The sequence below is a fragment of the Zootoca vivipara genome, chromosome 1 (genome assembly GCF_963506605.1).
Source record: "Zootoca vivipara chromosome 1, rZooViv1.1, whole genome shotgun sequence".
NCBI classification, from domain to species: domain Eukaryota; kingdom Metazoa; phylum Chordata; class Lepidosauria; order Squamata; family Lacertidae; genus Zootoca; species Zootoca vivipara.
This window is the reverse complement of record NC_083276.1, coordinates 30,517,281-30,534,593: the sequence shown is the minus strand read 5'-3', so window position 1 is coordinate 30,534,593 and position 17,313 is coordinate 30,517,281. Positions and strand designations below refer to the sequence as shown.

Genomic DNA, 17,313 nt, shown 5'->3' with positions numbered 1-17,313 from the left:
ACCTTCCATTCACCCCCCCTCCCCTAATTTGTGGTTTGAAATCACTAGGCAGGTTTGTCTCATTTAATCTTTCTGAATAATTATGCACTCGTTCCTTTCACTCCCCTGATCCATTTCCTTTTTCTCCTCTGAATTGCTCTAATTTGAGTTAATGTAAGTTAGCCGAGGAGCTGAAACCAATTCATTAATGAATGTATTAATCTCTGCCAGATATTCTCAACCCAGAGAGTCCCAAATACATTAGGTTGCTGGTGCCCAGGACTTTTGTGAATGGAGGCATAGTCAGAGGCAGAAGTGAAATAAGATCAATGTGGCATGAGATGTCCCAGGTGATAAATCATACTGGGGAAGGGAAGAATCAATCCTGATCATAATCTCTGCTTGTCCAGCTATTACACTACATACAGGTTTAATTTGTGGCCAGTGTTATAGTCATTCATCCAGGCAGAATGAAGTCCAGTATCTTTACCTTCACAAGTGAGCTTATTGGATGACAGAACGTAGCCAGTGTCACAGGCTTGGCAAGTGAAGGAACCCTGGGTGTTAGTGCAGATTCCCCGAGGGCAGGCTGCGTGCGAGACACATTCATCAATATCTAGAGAGGAAAGAACAGACAGTCAGTGATGGGGGATAATGGTCAAGACATTGTGCCCAAGGAAAAACTCCTTCCTATTGCACACTGCCTTGGCAGCATACTCTCTGAAACCTATGTAAAAAGGACAGAGTTCTGCCGTTACTCCCTCTAAAACTCATTTCAGAAGCTCATTTAAGTTTCAGAAGCTCATTTAAGTTTCTTCAGCTCAAAGGTTAGGCTTCTTCTGTAGGCGCTCTGCCATTTTGAAGTAGCTGGTGGTGGTTCTGTCCGCCCTTGCGACTGAAAAGCAGAAGTAGAGAATTGTTTTTGTGTGTGAGCGGGGTATGAGTGTGTATTTTTTAAATCAGGTTAAGCAGATTGATTCGTATGCTGTCGGGAGATTCTTGTTGTTGTCTTGTTGGGCTGTGGATGTGATAAAGGTGAACCAAACCCGGGGTGGGGAGCAGAAGTAGATTCCTAGGCAAGTCCCAGCTGCACACAAACCGTACGTGTGCAGCACAAAGCATCTGGGGAATTGTAGCTTGACTCTCACAGATCAACAGTTCTCAGCACCCTTGAGAAATTACACTTCCCAGGATTCTTGCAGAGGGGAGCTATGTGCCTAAAGCTTCAATGTTGTTGTCCTAGAGCAGTTCCCACTGGGGGAAAAAACTTTAGAGCCAATCTGGAAGGACAGCAGAACAGACTTGATGAGGAAGATAGAAAAACCTTGTTAAATTGGACCAAAGTCCAGGAGTCTAACAGGAGTCAACCAGTTGCCATTGAAATCTCCCTAGCAAGAATATGAAGGCGATGGAAAACCCCAGTTATTTATCACTAGCAATAGGTATTAAGAAACACTGTCTCTGTACAGGGAAGTTGTTGTTGTTGTTGTTGTTGTTGTTGTTGTTGTTGTTGTTGTTGTTGTTGTTGTAATTTATTACCTGCCCTACACCCTGAGCTCCCAGTGCAAGTTACAACAATTCAAAATACATGACAAACAATTTAAAATAAAATAGGGTGGTGTTCCTAAAAATATGCACCTCACATGTCAGTGGCTAAAGAGGTTTAGCTAGCATGGCTGATATGATGTGCAGAATATGAAGCACTGACTAAACATTCCACTTTCTTCAATGAAGCAGATTGCCAATAGTTATCAGCTAAGCCTGGGAGGCATGTGGCGCTGTGGTCTAAACCACAGAGCCTAGGGCTTTCCGAGCGGAAGGTCGGCGGTTCGAATCCCAACGGGGTGAGCTCCCGTTGCTTGGTCCCTGCTCCTGCCAACCTAGCAGTTCGAAAGCACATCAAAGTGCAAATAGACAAATAGGTACTACTGCGGCAGGAAGGTAGTGTAAATGGTGTTTCCATGCGCTGCTCTGGTTCACCAGAAGCGGCGTAGTCATGCTGGCCACATGACCCGGACAAACACCAGCTCCCTTGGCCTATAGAGTGAGATGAGCACGCAACCCCAGAGTCGTCCGCGACTGGACCTAATGGTCAGGGGTCCCTTTACCTTTAAGCTTGGGAAAGGAAAACTGTGGTCCTCATGTTGCTAGAGTACAACTCCCATCATCCCTGACCATCCCTGACCTATGACCACAATAAGGTTGTGGCTACATGCTTCAGGCCTGAGGAGGAATCTTCCCTGCTCACCACAGCTGGCTACAGAATATACCTTCACACATTCTTCCATCCCTTGACGCAATATAGCCAATGCCACAAGCCACACAGGAGAAGGAACCCTCGGAGTTGAGACAGAGTCCTCCAGGGCAGGCGTCATGGGTTGCACACTCATCGATATCTAGAACAAACAAATTATAGAGACAGGGAACAAAGTTTTGATCTATGAGCAATGGACACTGAGCCTTATAGATCAACAGTCAGAGAAGACAAAGAACTCTATGCACTGAAAGGCACCGAAATGATTGCACGCAAAGTAAGGTGGTCACAGAAGCCTACGAGAGTCAATAGCTTGCTACATTGGCAGCATTTCCCACTGCACACCGTGGCACACAATATGGAAAAAACATCTGGGAGCCCTTTGAGCCAGCTTGAAACATAACGCCAGCAATCAAAATTAGGGACCATAGGAAGGCGTCCAGAAGCATGTGCAAAACTCAGTGCAGAATCTGACACCCAATGCAATGAGGAGATAATAGGATTGCAAGGACAGAGGGTGGAAGCAGCTAGAATTCTGCATGTGACACAGCTTCAGCAACCTGCTAGCCACTGACTGAGCTGCAGGATGTCATAGAAAGCTCATGAACATTCTATCTATGCAGTAGCATTACAGCTAACACCATGCAAGTAGGTAGTCAGTTTTTCTGCAAGCCTTCTTCCTATTATTTTCAGATCAGACACGTGTCCCTTTTCTGTTCATTAAAGCTGCTGTTCTTGCTTAAGCAAAGTTTTCTTCTTGAATCTTATTGGCTCTTGCTTCCCTGGATCCAGACACCTGTTCTCCTGCCTTGCTATTACTGTACGTACAATGCTTGCCCCCTTCACACTTTTCTAAGTCCTTCAGCTGCATTCTAGTCCTGGTTCTGCTTCACCTCCTGTTCAGTCATCTGGCAATTGTCCAGCCTACCATGCCCTAGCTGCATCTTGATTTGCAGTCTATTGTTATTATTTGTTATTAAATTTGTTTTTTTTATTTATTACTATTCATTAAATTTGTATACCGCCTTTCATCCGAAGATCACAGGGCAGTTCGCAACATAAAAACACAAAATGAGAAGACAAAATACATTACAAAAACAAGTGCGAAAACAAAGCAATAATCCCTGCAAACACATTTAAAAGGATGTAGAATGTTAACCAGCCAAAGCCAAAAGCCAGGCAGCACGTCCCAGAGTGGACCTATTCACAGACCCAAAGTAATATACAGATAATATATACAGACAATCTGTACAGGTCTAGAATAAATATACAAGCTGCATATCTGCAATATACCAAACAACCAAACCCATGCTGCTGCTGCTGCTGCTAGTAGTGGGGTGTTTAAGCAAAGAAATAGGAGGTGGCAGAGAGTGGGGCTTGCCCCTGGCCGTATTAGTTCCTGACTATGCTTAAATCACAGGGCTGGTGTGGGCCATCCATATACCTCAACAAGGAATGTCTATCATAAATCAAGGTAAGTCAGGAGCTGAGTGAGGGGATTGCATTCAGGGCTTTTACCTACACACTATTTATTACGGTACTTTATTTTTAAAAAACCCACCACAGCCTGTCGTACATCAGTGCTAAAATCAGGAGATGTACAACAAAATAAACTAATTACATACTGGATTTATGCCTAGACAAAAACAAAATAATAAGGATCTATAAGCATTAGCTATTCACTGGTGACCAGCAGCATCCTGGCATATTAGGAAAGGAGCTGGGATTAGCACACTTATCAATGTCTGCAAAGGGATCCATATTTGTTCAGATTCCAGAAAAGACAAATGGAGTTCAATCTGTCCCTCCCAGGCCTCTGTAGCCACTTTCACTTCATCTTCGCAACAAATTTTGACAAAAGAAGAGATTGCGAGACCCCGAGTGATGTAAATAGGCATTGAGCTTTGCTGAAATTGCTGCACCACACAGAGACAGTTAAACACCTCTGGTCTTAAGAGTGCTCCCTCAGGAACCAGCTCCTGAACCTACAAACAGCACCATCTTCAGCACAGTTTCAGACTTGCTGAAACATGCAGAGAAAGGAGAATCTTGAGGGGATCAGGAAGAAACGGAACACACACTGATGCAAGAGGAGGGAAGTAGAATTTTCAACTTAGTCTTGCCGGATTGAGGAAACTAAGTTAGCTAACACACACACACACACACACACACACACACACAACCACCCCTTAGCTACAAATCAGGAAGCCCTTGGTTTGAAACTGTGGCCTACTGTCGAACTCACACAGTGCCTTTAAGAATAGCAGGGAAAGGACCAAAATTCAGCAGCAGAACATATGATGTGTATGCAATTCAATCCCTGATACCATCAGATAAAAGGACCAGGTTGCAGAACAGACAATAGATGAACACATGGGAAGCTGCCTTACACCCGGTGAGACTATGTTCTTAATCCACCACTTCTCATCCTCAACCCCTGATTTGAATAGGCAAAATGGCCAGTGAAAATAACAATATTTGTCTGTCTTGTAAGATAATGGTAAGGATGACAACAATGTAACATATGTGAATAACTGTGAATAAGGGCTCATCCAGATTTCCTTTTGCGGCACGGGTCTTTCCAGTTTTGTGTCTGTGTCCATGTGTTTGTCCCGCTGCATTCCCCAGGAAAAACCTGTTGTTTACCGCTGAACCGGAACAAACAGCAATCAGGTTTGCTGTAGATAAGCTTTAGTATTTCAATAAAATATTTCTAAAGCCCCAAACCGGGAGGCTTCATTCCCTGCCTGTAAAAACACACACCCAAGAACCACATTTTAATATTCTTAAACTGTTTCTTAAAAGGGAATTCTGGATAACTCCCTGCATATGCATGTCACTCTTATACCAACCTGGCTATATTTCAGTGCAGCAACCAAGCCATGTTGCAAAAGGAGAGGAGAAGCAGCATGTTGCGTTTCCTCCTTTTCCCCAGCAGAGGGCAGCCTCTGTCCAGCACATACAGTACTATATTCTGCTGCTTTTGTTTGTGTTTGCTGCCCCCTTGTAGCCAAGAGAGGTAAGAACTCAACGCTAAATCTAGTCTCAATGGGTGTAGTAAATGAGATGAAGCATCCTTCTAAATAAGCATTTGCTGAGGATGCAGATATGCTATGTTAGTAAGAAGTGAGAGTAAAGCCCAACTGGATATTCAAGGGGATAATTTTTTGCATGCAAATATACAAGACCTTTCAAAGTAGCTTTGGAATAGTCAAGTTACCAATAAAATGGGGGTTTTGCACACTCACCTTCACACTGTCCCCCATGACTCATGGTGTAGCCTATTTTGCACTCACAGAGATAAGAGCCAGGTGTGTTGACACACTGCCCTCCTCGACAAACATCTGGCTGGTCACACTCATTTAGATCTGTTAACACAGAGAGATATGTCCCTTCAGCAAAAGGACTGGATCTAAAGAGCTCTGGCATAGTTGTGGGCCAAGCAGCTAGATAGCATCACCTCCACTTCCTCCATTACCTATACATTACCACCCCAGCCTACTAATTAATTTGCACCCCTCCTCAGTGCAGGATCCAGCATTATAGCAAATGCAAACACAACATTTTTGTATGCCTGCATTAGGGCTTTCCACACTTCCTCTTGTCCTGCTGCTTCCCCGTGGCGAAAGCTGCTGAATCGGGTAGGCATTTGCTCAGATTTAGCACTAAAGAGCAGGTTTTACCTGGGAAGGGAGTGGGGCAAGGGGGAAAACTGCTTGAACCTGTGCCTAGAAACCACTCAGACCCACACTTTCTAGGCAAGGGACAAGCAAAAGTGTGGATGAGTCCTTACTGTTGCTCTTCCATTTGTTTATCACCACCTTGCTGATGCATTATTCACTCCCCCTACCCCTAGGAAATCTGAAAGTGATCCAGTCTAATGACAAAGCCATAAAAGAACACGGAGGATGACGACTTTCAGACCACTTAGTCCAGTTTCCGTTCCCATATATAAGCGCCAATGAAAGAGGTAGGAAAAGTTGCCAGAGGAAGTTTTCTTGGACACAGAGAAGATAGCAGAGCTGTCCCACTCCCAGGAGGCAGAGGAGGAAAAGTTCCAGCTACAAGACAGATCAAAAGCACACTTCTCTCCTATGCAGAGAAACTCAGTCAGGCAACTTGCTTTATCTTCTACTGGTGGGTGCCACAAAAACGTAACTCACCCTGACACGTTTGTGTGTTCTGTGAGCTGAAAAGGGTGTACCCAGAGAAACAGAGACAAGAATAGGAGCCCTCGTTGTTGAGGCAATGGCCTTTCCCACTGCATGGATTTCTCTCACATTCGTCAACATCTGAAACAAGAGGAGATAATCAAAGTCAGCTGGCATTACTATGCACCTCTGTCCTTTCTAGAGGTAGCTCAAGGACTGTAAGACTGTAGATTGGAATCTAAAGGCCATGCAAGACGTTTCCTCATCATCCTGACTGTGCTCTGGCGCTTCCCAACTGCATTCTCTGAACTTTAAAGTGGTCCTTTGGATAGTATCTTGCTGCCCCAAATATACAATTCTCCCATAGAAACAAAACCAGGTGTCGATGAAATACCAATGCAATAGGAGTGACTTGGATGCTGCCGGTAACCAGGGTAACACAAACAGGCATATCCTCCTGGCAAGTTCACACAGCTGCCTGGACCACAGATGTTGGGTGAAGAGGAGCAGGCACTCATTTCTGAGAATGAAGAAAGGATACTGTCAGGAGACAAGCAGTGAACACTGTGGTTTCTCGGTTTTTAAAGCACATGAATTGTCCGAGGCCCTGGGAGGGCTTGTAAACTGTCAAGGTGATTCTGAAGACCTCTTCCTATGTTCTTATTGATTTACATAATTGACTGCCACAAGATGTGGCAATAGCCATTGGTTTAAATAGTGCCAAAAGGGGATAGCATGGCATGTGCTGAACGATCAGTGTACAAAATTCTGCTTCCAGTTGTTTCCACTTTGGATTGCATCAATTCATTGTCAAGCTCATCAGGGCAGTGGAACTCAACTCAGCAACAGTAGAAGCAAGAGCATGAATGGCAGCCACACACCTCTAAACGGTCTTGGGGATCATCCAGACTTCCTTTTGGAACATGCTTTTCCAGGCACAGGTCTGTGTTTTCAAGAGTTGGGCTGGGGGGGGCGGTTGCCCCAGAGCTTTCCCCACAAAAAACCCCATCATTTACTGCTGAATTGAAGCAATAGCAATGCACAGAAACCCAATTGCTATTTCTCCCATTCAGTGAAAAAAACACAGGTTTTCCTGGGGGAAACGCTGGGACAAAAAACCCCAACAACACTCAGACACAGAGCTTTAAAGCCCAGACCTGTACCTAGAATGTGACACAAAAGGAAGTTGGGATGAGCCCTTAAAACAACCTTGTCATCCAACCAGCTTAAAAACAAACCACTCAGACAAAAAGGCTATTGAGAGCCAGACTGTGAGAGAGGTTCTTTCCAAGAAAGTTTAATACTTTACAAAGTGTAAGGACGTTGGTAGAACTACCAGACATTAGACAATGCTAAAATAACACAGCTGCTATTATCTAAGCAGTAAACATATTGTCTCTTGAGGTCACAGAACTTCCCACTCCACTAGAAAACCCCCATGACTCAACTCTGTAAAGGACAAGAGACATTTTGCACATTTTCCTACCCTGCCTATTCAACAGCGGAGGTCCTAACTCTTCTAATCTTTGCCATTCCATTGTCCATAAGTGCTCCTTTTTTATATAAAAGGGACTCTGGTTTTACTTCTGTGTTTGCTAGGAAGAGTCTATTTGATGTTGTTTGGTTTCTAGGCACTTTCCCTGCAGACAGTGTGCAGCATGGAAATGAGTATCTGGCAAGACCATGCTTGTCTGGGCCAAATTGGGAGCCTAGTCACCTATGTCATAAGAATCAAAGGGAAATTCACTGTGTCTTTCAAATACTAAAACACACAGTATATGAAGCCTGGCCCAGCTGTTCTTTCCGAGTGAAGCTAGATAGTGCGAAACCTCTTTTTGAACTAGCATAAAAGCTAAGAGGCTGAGCTGTGAACCAGGAAGCACCCAGTTCAAACATCATCTGTGCCACTAGGTTGTTCTGGGCAAGCCTTCTCTCGGGTTCAAGAGGTTTTCTGTTTGTCCCATGCTCTCCAGGCATGGGCCTCAGCAGTTCTCTGTTTGTCTTGCCACTTTTCCAGGGAAAACCTGCTCTTTACTGCCAAATCAGAGCAAACATCAATCCACAGAAAACCTGACTGGTGTTTGCTCCAATTCAGTGGTAAAGAGCAGGTTTTCCCCAAGGGAAAGTGGTGGGACGAACACAAGTGTGGATGAGCCCCAAGCCTTTCAATCTACAGTAATAATACAGGGTTGTTGTACACATTGCTGAGATAAGGTCTGCGTAGACTGCTTTGAACACTGAAAAAGCACCACATGCTAAGTATAACAGTGATTTGAAAAAGCTGTGTAGGGAGGCTATTTTCACAAGAAATGCTCAAGAGCTATTATTAGGCTGGGATGCATCATTTATAAGTGTTATTAATACAGTACAAAGAGCAGAAGCAGGAAAGAAGATTAATGCATGTTCAGTTTTAAAATTCAGGCCAATGTAAGTTTTCATTGTCAAGAAATGCAAAAATTAAAAGAACTACCACGTTTGAAAATGTGCTTAAAACAAAGAGATTGCTACATCTCCTTTTAAGATCAGTAAATCATATCTTTCTCCTGCAGCCTGGTCTCTTGTGTGAGCCACACGAAGTGCTTCATCTGATCTCTATTTCCCTTGCCCAGGCAAACCCTGAGCGGTTGGCCAAAAACAAACCTCAGCCATGAGTTGTGGCTTGTTTGGAGTTAAGACAAAACACCAAGACCAAGTTTGCATGTAATGTTAAGCCAAACCATAGCTTAGCTCTCAATAGTCTGAAAGCAGCAGCGGTGGCAATGAGGGAAGAACAAAGTAGCCACAAATTTTGGTCTGTGCATCAGCAGGCTTAGTTTGGCTTAGCCATACATTTTAAGCACACCTCCACCCAAAAGAATCATGGGAACTGTAGTTTACCCCTCACAGAGCTACAATTCCCAGCACCCTTAACAAATTACAGTTCCCATGATTCTTGTTATGAAGGGCAGTATAGAAATGTAAATAATAATAATAATAATAATAATAATAATAATAATTAATACTGGGGCACTGCTGGCATACCTGTAAATAGTGTTGCTACCTCTGTTGGAGCAGTATCCTGCCCTATAGCTCCTGGTAGTGGCTGGGCAGGAAAATGGGGAGAAATCTTTACTACATCCACTGCAAAAGATATAAAGAGAAGTGAAAACAACTATGACCCAGTTTTATCATTATTTATTTATTGAATTTGTATGTCGCCCTTCACCCGAAGATCACAGGGCGGTTTCACAACATAAAAATACAAAATGAGAATACAAAATACATAATAAAACAAAAACAAACCAATAACACCCCCCCAACACATTTAAAAGGACATAGAATGCTACTCAGCCATGACTATAGGGACACGTTTTTGCCTGGCGCCTAAAGATACGTAATGAAGGCAGCAGGAGGTGAGCCTCCCTGGGGAGAGCATTTCACAAATGGGGAGCCACCACAGAAAGGGCCCATTCTCATGTTGCAGGATCCGAGTCAGTTCATAGGGGGAGAGGCCATTCATGAGGTACTGCGGTCCTGAGCTGTTTAAGGCTTTTAAGATCAAAACCAGCACTTTGAATTGGGCCTGGAAGCTAACTGGCAGCCAGTGCAGTCGGGCCAGGATCAGTGTCATATGCTCAAACCGTCTTGCCTCTGTGAGCAACCTGGCTGCCAAATTCAGCACCAGCTGAAGGCTGCAAACCGTCTTCAGAGGCAGCCTTATATGCAATACAATGCATTGCAGTAATGTTAGATAATATGAGCAGGGATCCACTAGACCAGGCCTGTTAGGTTGCAGGGTGTACCTGGTCGATCCCCAGTCAAAAAAAGAAAAAAGCTCAACAACTCTGGTCAATCTTCCAATGACAATGGGTAGATCACTGCCAGTTTTATATATATATATACTGTGAGTAGATCGCAGTCTCTTGGAAGTTGGACATGCCTGCACTAGACAATGCAATCCTATGCAATGAATTCAGTGCAGCTAACTTGTGAATAAATGTACATAAAATGTATAAACCTTGCAGATGGAACAGCAGGGAAGGAGTTGGGGGAGGTCAAAAGCTTTTACAACACAATAGTAAAAATAAAATTGTTAAAAGAGGCAACATAATATTCCATGAAACTTGACAGATATACAGCATCCTTAAACCTCATAATGTGTATTGAGTTTTGTATTAGTCGTGTGCTTTTAATTAATATTTATATATCTTTCTTTTTAGTGATCCCTATGCATTTTTTGAATATTACCATCTGAGAATTGCTTCCCATGCTGATTATTAATTCTTCTAATAGTGCCATCCTATGCACACTTAACGTGGGAGCAAGTTTCACTAAACTCAGCCAGACTTGTGAGTAAACATACAGAGGATTGTACTGTAAATCAAACAAAACCTTTTTTTTAAAAAAAAAGCCTATGCAGCAGCCTGTAAAGCTAAAACTAAAACACAAATACATTTCGCAGAGCATCTTGTGAAAGATACAATATTTCCCAGACTCCTCCCACGCAGCAGACTCAGTGTCTGCCCAGTTCTTCTGCCTAGAAATAACCATGCAATAAACTATAGACCATATTTAGAAGAGCCCATTGAAAAAAAAACATTTTCCTTTTCCCAGGCACCAAAATTATCAGTACACATCCGAGATTTTTCATCCTTTTTTTTTTTTGGCCCCATTCTTAGTTACTGGATTCAGCAAGTTACTTTGCAATTTACCTGGGCTAATATCAGTTTCTTCGATAACATCCTCTGCAACCTGTGAACAAAAAATACAAATGCAATGATTGGCTGTACAGAAATCAGGCAGGATTCACCTAACCAGGAAGAAACAATTTCCCCATTATAGGAGCTTTCTTCTTTATTCCCTCTTCAGTGTATTGTATCAATGGAGAAAGGTGTTGTTGCCAATTTACAATACCCACAGTTTATTAAGATGAAAATATCATCCTTAGTGAAGTGCAATCACACCCTAGGTACCTAAATTTGCTCAAATTCATCTATAATAATCTTACTCCCAGTTCTTTGACACACTAGTTTAATTAGTCAAGTTCCACATCCTCCAAACTACAAACAGGGCTGTGGTACATGATCAGGAACAAGATGCTTGAAATGCTCTGCTTTTCCCTCTTAATCTCATTCTACATTGCAGCCAGACATGCATACTGATTATCCATTTTCAGCAGGTGCCAAAATAGGCACTGGAAAGAAAGTAGCAGCAACATGAGATCAAACAGCTGCAAAAAAATTCAATGGGAAAAACCAACAGCTGTAAAGGAAGACAATAACCTTTATTCTCAATGTGTTTCAACAGAAATCTTATCTCAAGGGGTGTGGTCTTTGCAAATAAAACAGCTGGATTCACTTGCCTTAGTACTGACGGCCAGAAAACTTCCTCCAGAAAACGTATCTGATGAAGTGTGCATGCACACGAAAGCTCATACCAAAATAAAAACTTAGTTGGTCTTTAAGGTGCTACTGAAGGAATTTTTTTTATTTTGTCCAGAAAACCTGTTTATTTAGCATTCATCCTGATTCGAGTGCACAAAGCTTATATGGTGGGTAGACTATGCCTGCTCTTAATTGAACATTCATTCTGATTTGTTTACAGGGTGATTATTTATCAATGAGCATTCATCCTGCATTCATCCAGAATTGCTTGCTGAGTGTTTACATGTCTTCTTGTTAATCATTTGTTCATTCCGCACTTTTCAGTGTATTTCCCCATTGCAAGAAGTCTGTAGGTGGTTGGTTGTTATTTTAAAGTGCACTTGTTGTGCTAGGTCAGTGTTTCCCAAACTTGGGTCTCCAGCTGCTTTCTGACTACAATCCCCATCATCCTTGTCTGCTGGTCCTGCCAGCTAGAGATAATGGGAGCTGTAGTTCAAAAACAGCTGGAGACCCAAGTTTGGGAAACAGTGTGCTAAGTCAACAGAGCCCTTTAATCCACTTTAATTGAGCAAAGTTTAATTGATCTAAAGTCTTGGTATACACTTGAATCCCTCCCACAAAATACTGACAGTCTGGAGGCACCTTAGGTTTCTGACAAAAGTCAACCAACTTCAATGAAGTTTTCTGAGAAGGTGAGCAGATCCAATAGCCTTCTTTCATTGCAAAGACCACTTGCCTTTAAAACATCAGCACCACTACCAGCAGCAGCAGCAGCAGCAGCAGCAGCAGCAGCAGCAGCAGCAGCAGCAGCAGCAGCAGCAGCAGCATCTGTCCAAAATTGCTTCTGCAATAAAGGGTGCTGGGGGTTTAAGATTTAATAAAGAACAAAATACAGCTGCTGTGGTGCTTTTTTCATTTTGGTTGTTTTTCGTGTTAGAGAGGAAGCCTCTGTCAAAGACAGACAGATAAGGATAACATGGAATGTGACTTTCGCTGGTTCTCAGTAACCTTTGGGGAGGTCTCTGAAATGCTTGTTGTTAGTAGTGCGAAAGAGTCTTTGATGCATTAAGACATGGAATTGCATAAGGTGTTTTAAAAACTAAGCAATCAAACTCCTTTGCCTGCTAACACCTGAACTTCTATTGCACTGCCTATAACAGAGTTAACACTTCTCTAAATTTGCTGCTGACAGAGTCTTCCAAATTAACGACAGTAATTACACTTTTGGTGATAGGTGATCTTAACAACAACATAAAGTGATTAAATAGTCAGGCTTTTGTTGCACATCTTTTTCCATTGTATCAATAAAACACAAAAGAAACGATGGAGCGCTCATACTATTGAAAAGAGATACTCTGAGACTTATCTTGGATATTAATTCAGTTCTGACAGAGCACAAATTCCATCCAACAGCTATTAAAGAATTAGAAGTCTATATTTTGACTTCTTACGGTACAATCTTAAGTGGGATGGGAAACTGGTGAATCAACAGCCACTTCAAAAGCTGTGCCACCTTTTGCTGATTAAGGTGTTAGATGTTGGGGGTGTGCATGTTTGTGTGCAGAGGATATATTGTCCTTCCCCACCCCCATGTGATTTAATTACACATGGTTTCCAGTGGAGAAAGGGGGGCTGCTCCAGGCTGAGGTGGGGGGCACTGGTTCTGGTGTCTAATGAAGGAAGGGGACTTGGATACAGTGGGTTCAAATTGCTGCCATCCTGTCCATGCCCTGCTCCTGGAATGCTTGTTTCAGTGTCTATCATTTTAACTGCCCTCCACAGAGATATATGCCTGTGGTGTGGAGGTATCTGCCAGCGCAGTGGAGGTCTCTTTAAAGGGCATGTCCCTCCACCAGCAAAACTCTTCTCCAGCCCTAAAGAGGCACCTTTGCTCCATCCCAACCCCCTTTAACCAGCAGCAATGACTGCTGAATGGTGAAGTTAATTTCTCTATGCAATATGCCAGATGTTTCTGAATCTTTCTTTCATTTTCCTTCCTTCCTAGCCCTCTTCAACCTGCAGTTAGGGTTGCTCTAAAATGAAGTTAATTTCACTGCGCAACGTGGCAGACATTTTAGAAGCATTCTTTCCTTTCCCAAGATGTCCCTAAAGCAATTTTAGCAGCTGCTAAGGTATCCATTATACATTTTGTTTCTTCCTGTCTTTCAAATGGCCCACTAAAAATAGGGCTTGATTGTTCTCTGCTCTGCACCTTAGGATCTGGTATATCACGTCAAAAAACATATTCCAAGTCTTTATTTAATTATTTTTAAATGAGGACATTACAAGGATGAATTTACAAGGTTATCTTTTAACCCATGAGTCGGCAAACTAAGGCCTGTGGGCCGGGACAGGCCCACTTGCCTTCTAAATCCGGCCCGCGGATGGGCCGGGAATCACCACGCGAATTGCCAGCACGTGGATCGCCAGCGCACGTGTTCTTTCCCTCTCCCTCCCTCTCCCTCACACAGCAGCGACGCCTCCTCCCTCCCTCCTCCTGGCTTCTCCCTGCCCTGACTAGAGGAGGAAGAGGGCTGGGCTATGTTGGTGCCAGTCCCTCTCCAGAGCCCTTTCGCAAGCCGCTCATTGTCCCTCGTTCATTCCCCCCCCCAAAAAAAATATAGTCCAGCCCCCCACAAGGTCTGAGGGACAGTGGACCGGCCCCCTGCTGAAAAAGTTTGAGGACCCCTGTTTTAACCCTAAGGTGGATCTTCCATATCACTTTTTATTAAAACTTCAGGAAGTATTTACTGAAAATGGTTTATTCTTCATTCATTCAGTTCTTTAACTACACATTTGCGATGTACATCCCAAACATTAAGGGTATGCTCACATTAGTGCTTACTTTGTATTCCGTACACTCCCACTGCTATTTCTGAAGCCATACTCACATGGCATTAGCTGCAATTCATATTGATCCTGTAGTTTCCCTGACAAACACTGCTGTTTGAGGCACACACACACACACCCCAAAACCAGCTTCAATCCAACTAGAAAACTGGATGCGGAATAAACAGTAATGTGAATATTTCAGACAGTCGTGTGTAGATAACAGCATCACGAACAAGAGGGGAATGGGGAAACCCAAAAAGTCATGTAAAGGTACTCCTACCCCCTCTCTGACATGAACAACACTCTGCAAATGTGGTTTGAAACACAGCAAGGAAAAATGACTTCACTGCATTTTAAGCCTCTAAGTTGCTAGCAGCAGAAATTTTACTCACCTGATCTTCTTCAGAATCCCCTGTAAAATGACAGAAGAGAATTACTTGTAGGTGCATTAATTAAATAAATTTGAAAGTGCAGTCAGAATTCATTTTGGAATTCAAATTTCCTTGTTTGATTTTGCACAAATGCTACTTTACACTTTATCACTGAGGTGTCACTCAGTAATGCCACTGCTCAAGACTTGAACTTGCCTGGTGGCTTCAGGCAAGCCTCTGCTTCCTTAGCTTCAGTCCTCCCCACCTCCCAGAAATTCTATTTATTCGTTTTCTTACCCTTATACCCTGCCCTTCTTCTGCCATGGAAACCAAGGCGGCACACATGTTGTTCCCATGTATGTATTTATTTATAATATTTCTTACCCACCCTTCACTTTTAAGGTCTAGGGCAGCTTGGATCAGTACAATCATACAATTATATAACAGTAATTGTACATGGTTAAAAAAGCAAGTAAACCAATTCTAGAAAAAAGCAGCAGAGTCTAAATCAGGCATCCACAAACTCGGCCCTCCAGATGTTTTGGGACTACGATTCCCATCATCCCTGACCACTGGTCCTGTTAGCTAGGGGTGATGGGAGTTGTAGTCCCAAAACATCTGGAGGGCCGAGTTTAGGGATGCCTGGTCTAGATTAAACAAAACAAAGAAGAGGCTGAGCCCACAAAAATGCCTTAATTATCAAGAGGCCAGGGTAGAAAGGTACATCTTCAGCATACAATAGAAGATGTCTAATGAAACTAGATGCTAGAACCCCATAGGGAAGGAGTTCTATAATGCTGAAAACAGCACTTCAAGAATTAATAGGATAATGCACATGAAGTGATTGAGCACTTAGATATGCTATACAAAAAGTAAGTATTTTTATTAGCATATCCATGACGGCAGCATTCGTTTCTGAGACCATTAGCCAGATGTAAGGTACAGTACTTGGATATGAAGTGAACCTTCCTGAGATTCAGGAACAGTCAACAAGGCAAGGCAAATGGTCAGGCAAGATGGGCATTGGCATCCTGAAACATCTGAAGGGTGCCATGTTGGCAACTCCTGTTCTACCCGAACCAGGGACTTTTCTATAGTGGTCCCCAAACCTTGGATTACCCTCCCCTCAGGATGATTAATTTGTTTGCCTCTCCTTTTTGTAGGTGGGCAAAAGTATGCCCTTTTTATGTTCTATGCATGTCCACATACCCAAAGGGGCAGTGCTGCCACATGCCACAGTGCAATGTGTGGGTGTTTGGAGTGGGACCAGCAGTGTAGCACAGCTGCCCCATTTGCAACCTGTGTAGTGTGTGAAGGGTGCTTGTCTTCACAGTCTAAGTCATTTAAAGGGATTTTAGTGGGGTAGGAGAGCTGAAAACAATGCCAATATATTTCACATCTGGCAACCAAGGCACCCCTTTGGTTTCAGATAAGTACATGGGTAGACGAGTCTCGAAAGCCTGTGACATGAATTTTCATGGCCTTCTAGCAGCTATGGTGGCTCATTTACCAGAAGTGATGTATTTAGGGTTACGTCTGGAAGTGTATACTCACTTCTGACCAAACTAAGCCTCCTACAGCAAAATATACTGTACATCGGTTTGCGCTAGTGGGCCATGAAAATTTGTGCCCTGGGCTTTTTAGACTCGTCTACCCATGTACTATCTGAAACCAAAGGAGCACATTGGTTGCCAGATATGAATTTATTTCAGCTCTCCTACCCCACTATTTTTTGTTGCTCTGCTATTTGTTTTGTTCTTGTTTGTTTTATTACGGTAAATATTACTGTTTTGTTATCTGTTTCCGCCGTACTTGTTTTCATCCTAGTATTATTGAAGTTTCATCATGGAAGGAGGCCTGATGAACTAGTTTGAGATAACACAGTCCTGGTGTGCTTTCGTGTGCAAGTTTAGAAGACTCTTGAAACCATTCCAACACTGGAAATTTGTGAACTGCCTTTAATTCACTCAAACCAGTTGGATTTACACGAGTATTACTATACCCTTTCCTGCGGAGGTGTCAGCCCCCGGGAGCGTGTCTACGACATCTCCACGCAAGACCTCCTGCAGCTGTTGTTGCCTTACTGCCCAGCTGGGAAGCCGGCCACTGTTTTTGCTCTGCTCCTCTGAGCTGAGCGGGAGCTCGTCTGCTTCTGCTTTTCTCATGGACATTCGAATGTCAGAACTGGAGTAAGTGTAGCCGTGCCCTGCAGGGCAAATCTCCTTAAAGGCTTCTGCAAAGAAAGGAGAGATATACATGATATACAATCTGATGAAGCAGAGAACAGGGAAAGCTACAAAAGTAATAGCCAAGAGCACAAAGACATCTCTCGCAATCTAATGCATTAGTAAGGATACTGTTGT

The 17,313-nt window shown here is 43.1% G+C and overlaps 1 protein-coding gene across 1 annotated transcript in view; it reads right to left on the bottom strand.

The window, feature by feature from the left end:
* Window positions 1-17,313, bottom strand: part of LTBP2 (latent transforming growth factor beta binding protein 2) — a 134,240-nt gene that overhangs the window by 18,739 nt on the left and 98,188 nt on the right. Inside the window, exons 12-20 of the mRNA XM_035108559.2 lie at window positions 16,953-17,183; window positions 14,972-14,991; window positions 11,076-11,115; window positions 9,406-9,504; window positions 6,779-6,904; window positions 6,397-6,525; window positions 5,482-5,601; window positions 2,250-2,375; window positions 470-595 (exon numbers count right to left, since the gene is read on the bottom strand). Of these exons, the coding sequence (XP_034964450.2) occupies window positions 470-595; window positions 2,250-2,375; window positions 5,482-5,601; window positions 6,397-6,525; window positions 6,779-6,904; window positions 9,406-9,504; window positions 11,076-11,115; window positions 14,972-14,991; window positions 16,953-17,183 (1,017 nt within the window). The remainder of the gene's footprint in view (window positions 1-469; window positions 596-2,249; window positions 2,376-5,481; window positions 5,602-6,396; window positions 6,526-6,778; window positions 6,905-9,405; window positions 9,505-11,075; window positions 11,116-14,971; window positions 14,992-16,952; window positions 17,184-17,313) is intronic.